Source organism: Manihot esculenta, chromosome 5 (genome assembly GCF_001659605.2).
Source record: "Manihot esculenta cultivar AM560-2 chromosome 5, M.esculenta_v8, whole genome shotgun sequence".
NCBI lineage: Eukaryota > Viridiplantae > Streptophyta > Magnoliopsida > Malpighiales > Euphorbiaceae > Manihot > Manihot esculenta.
This window is the reverse complement of record NC_035165.2, coordinates 28,004,936-28,009,056: the sequence shown is the minus strand read 5'-3', so window position 1 is coordinate 28,009,056 and position 4,121 is coordinate 28,004,936. Positions and strand designations below refer to the sequence as shown.

Genomic DNA, 4,121 nt, shown 5'->3' with positions numbered 1-4,121 from the left:
TTACAAAAATAAAAAATTATTATTTAATTTCTGTAATTAAAAAATTTATTATTTAGTCAATTAATTTTAAAAAATATATGAAAATATTTTTAAAATTTTTAAAAAAATATACTAATTAATCACTCTATTAATTTTAATTATTAAATGTTATAAAAAATTTAAAATATTTTCGATATGAATGAATTAATTAATAGACATTTTTATAAAATTGAAGGATTAATTAATAAATTTCTCCTATTATATGGATTAAATAATAAAATATTTAATATTTAAATTAATTAAAAAACTAATTAGTATATTTTTTAATTCATTAAAATATTTTAAATTATTTTTTTAAAATTAAGAGATTTTTTTTATAAAATAAATATTTTTATAAAATTAAGAGATCAATTAATGAGTTTTTTATATTATAAAGATTAAATAATAAAAAAATTTAATAATTAAAACTAATATAATAACTAATTAATAGTTTTTTAAAATTTTAATAATATTTTAATATATTTTTTAAAATTAAAATTTTTTTATATTATAATAACTAAATAATAATTTTTTTAATTATTATAAATAATTTATTCTATAAATTAATTAAATAAATATATATTTTAAAAAAATAAATTTAATCGATGAAAATAAAATTTTAAAATTATTAATAATAATATGATAAAAAATTTTAAAAAAATAATAGTTTAATATAATATGTAATAACAAAACTAATATTTTTAATTTATAATTTTAATTTTTTGATTTTAAAATATTTTTTAAAAAGTAATAAAAATAAAAACGCAACGAATAATCATCGAATAATTTTTTTATATTAATAAGTTTTAAAAAAATATATGTAATTTTTTTTTCTTTCAATTTGGATCTCAAAGTTGAATTAATTTCAATTGATAGAGTTAAAATGTCAGACGGGATATATTCAATTAAAAAAATGTCTAGTAAAATTTATTCAATGACTTCTATATCTTGGGCTAATTACTTAAATTTATCTGCACTTTAATAGTAAATTTGAGTGGCTAAATCTAATAGAAAATTAGCATTCTAAATAATATTTTAATATAATTTAATAGAGATAATTATAAAAAAAATTTAAATTTTATCAATTTCAATAATTATATTTTAAAATTTTTAAATAAATATACTCAAAATTTATTATTCAATATAATTTAATTTTTAATTTTGATTTGCATATAAGTTCGGATAAGGCATTCACTCTTTTTTTTTTTAATCGATAATTATTGTCATTTGGGTAACTATAATTAGTTGTAATAATATACTTTTAAAAAATTAAGAATTATAATTTTTTCTAATTAAAAAAATTAATTATATTTATTATAATCACTCTGATTGTACCAAAAATTAATAATCAATTTAATAAATTAAAAATAATTAAATTCATTAAACAATAAATAAATTATAATCATAAAATAAATTAAATTTAATCATTTTTTATTAATTAGGATAATATTTATCCGCGAGAAAAATGCAATAAATATATGATTAATTTATTTTGATCTCAAAATATCTGATTAATTTTTAAACAAAGAGTATCGTGATTTTTTATTTTTTAAATTTTTTTTTTTTTGTGAAAACTTAATTGTTTTCTGGCCAAGATGTTGATATTATCAACAAATCTACGTGCATGGTATAGATCAGAAAATTATATACCTTACCCCTTAAATTATAGAAAGATCGATTTTTTATTTGTTCTGAAATGCTATAATTTCTCTTGTTCATACAGGCTCTAATTCTAGGAGCTTCAGACACTACAACGGTGACACTAACTTAGGCTTTGTCATTACTACTCAACAATCGCCACGTCCTAAAGAAAGCACAACAAGAATTAGACAGCGTTGTCGGTAGAGAAAGGCAAGTGAACGAATCAGACATGAAGGATTTGGTTTACCTTCAAGCCATCATCAAAGAAATTTTTAGGTTGTATCCTGCTGCTCCATTATCAGTGCAACATGAATCCATAGAAGACTGCAGTGTAGGAGGCTATCACATTCCATCAGGCACACGCCTTATTGTAAATCTCTCAAAACTTCATAGAGATTCACGGGTATGGTTGAATCCTTCAGAGTTTAAACCAGAAAGGTTTCTTACAACCCACAAGGATATTGATTTCAAGGGCCAGAATTTCGAGCTAATACCATTTGGCAGTGGAAGAAGAATGTGTCCTGGAGTCTCATTTGCTTCACAAGTTGTGAACCTCATACTTGCTACTTTGCTACATTCTTTTGAAATAGAAACTCCATCAGGCCAACCAGTTGATATGAGTGAGAGCGCTGGACTGACAAACCTCAAAGCCACCCCTCTGGATGTTCTCCTTATGACGTGCCTTCCTCCTCCCCTTTATGCTGCTACAAAGTAATTAAGGAACTGTGTCTGTGTTAGCCGAGCTCTACGTGCAATATTTTCCTTTATTGAATTATCAGTATCCTTTTATCTCTGCTTTACACGTCCATAGAAAGACGAATCCTTTTGCCATTAGTAACTCCATACTTTTTATTAAATAAGGGTTAGTGAAAAAGAATTTTGTGAACAAAGGGAGAAGTGAAAAGTATTTTACTAAAGTGGGGTGATTTTTACAAGAGTAGTAAAAATTCACCCTTTCCGCTGGTCACTTGCCGTATTAAAGAAGAAATCTTTTTGTTTGGAAAATTTTGAAGTGCACGCAGTTTATCATATATCAAATTATTTTGGGAAATTTACTTTTTAGTCCCTAAGGTTTAACGTAATTAACACTTCTGTCCCTCTATTTTGGCGACCCAACACTTAAGTCCCTCTATTTTGGCGACCCAACACTTAAGTCCCTCTATTTTGGCGACCCAACACTTAAGTCCCTCACTTTCTCTTCCGTCCAAATTCGTAGTCCTTCCGTCCATTTAAACCGTTTGGTCAAAGAGTCAAAAGTGAGAGATGATAATTTTTTCCAGAAATACCCTTCTCTTAATGTGAAATTCCTTTTTTTTTTTTCTCTTTCATGCTTTCTCTCTCCAGTTGCAGAAGAAGAAGAAGAAGAAAAAGAAGAAGAAAGAAGAAGAAGAAGCTGCTGCAGAAAGAGTAGGAAGAAGAAGAAGAAGAAGAAGAAGAAGAAGAAGAAGAAGAAGCTGTAGAAAGAGTAGGAAGAAGAAGAAGAAGAAGAAGAAGAAGAAGAAGAAGAAGAAGAAGAAGAAAGAAGAAGAAGAAGAAGAAGGAAGAAGAAAGAAGAAGAAGAAGAAGGAAGAAGAAAGAAGAAGAAGAAGAAGAAAGAAGAAGAAGAAGAAGAAGAAGTTGCAGAAAAATGAGGAAGAAGAAGAAGAAGAAAGTTAATTTTGTCAATTTACGTGTCCCAAACGGCTATTTTGGACGGAAGGACTACGAAGTTGGACAGAAAAGAAAGTGAGGGACTTAAGTGTTGGGTCGCCAAAATAGAGGGACAGAAGTGTTAATTACGTTAAATCTCAGGGACTACAAAGTAATTTTCTCAATTATTTTTAATAGATAAATAAATGGATCTCATCTATTTTTTTATAAAATAATTTATAATAAATCGAATTTAAATAAATATTTTTTAATTTTATATACTATAAAGAATTATTTTCTAGACAGTATTTTTTAATATTTTATATTTATTTAGTAAAAGAAATACAATATTTTTTAATTTTTTATATTTATTTAATAAAAAACATAAATTTTATGAGTTTTCAAAATTATAACTAAAAGTTTCAATTTTAAACTATAAAATCTCAATTTTTAAATTTAGTGCGATAATAGTACTCTTTAATTTAATTTTGATTATAAATAAAATCTGATACATAGTGTGTCAAATGATAATTTTTTTATTTTTTTTATTTTTTTAAAATACATATAAATATTCATTTAACATAATAATTTTATCTTTTTTATTTTTTTAAAAATACATATAAATATTCATTTAACTCACTTAATTTTACTCTAACACATGATTAACCACCTACAAATTCTTAATTAGCTAAAATCTCAAATTAAAGAAGTTGAAATCCCTAATTTTATCGCATTCTCCTAGTGAAATTTTGAATCGTCTCCTTGATCATCTTCAGACCCACTTCTTCTTCTCATCTTCACCCAGCTACAAGATGCTAAATCTCTCACATGAT

The 4,121-nt window shown here is 24.3% G+C and overlaps 1 protein-coding gene across 1 annotated transcript; it reads left to right on the top strand.

Moving 5' to 3' along the window:
• Window positions 1-1,735: 1,735 nt before the first annotated feature.
• LOC110614323 (cytochrome P450 82C3) lies at window positions 1,736-2,374 on the top strand (the record flags this gene model as incomplete). The annotated part of the gene is given in 1 exon segment (XM_021755836.2): window positions 1,736-2,374. A coding segment is annotated over 1 exon segment (639 nt), but the record flags the coding sequence as incomplete, so codon positions are not given.
• Window positions 2,375-4,121: the final 1,747 nt, after the last annotated feature.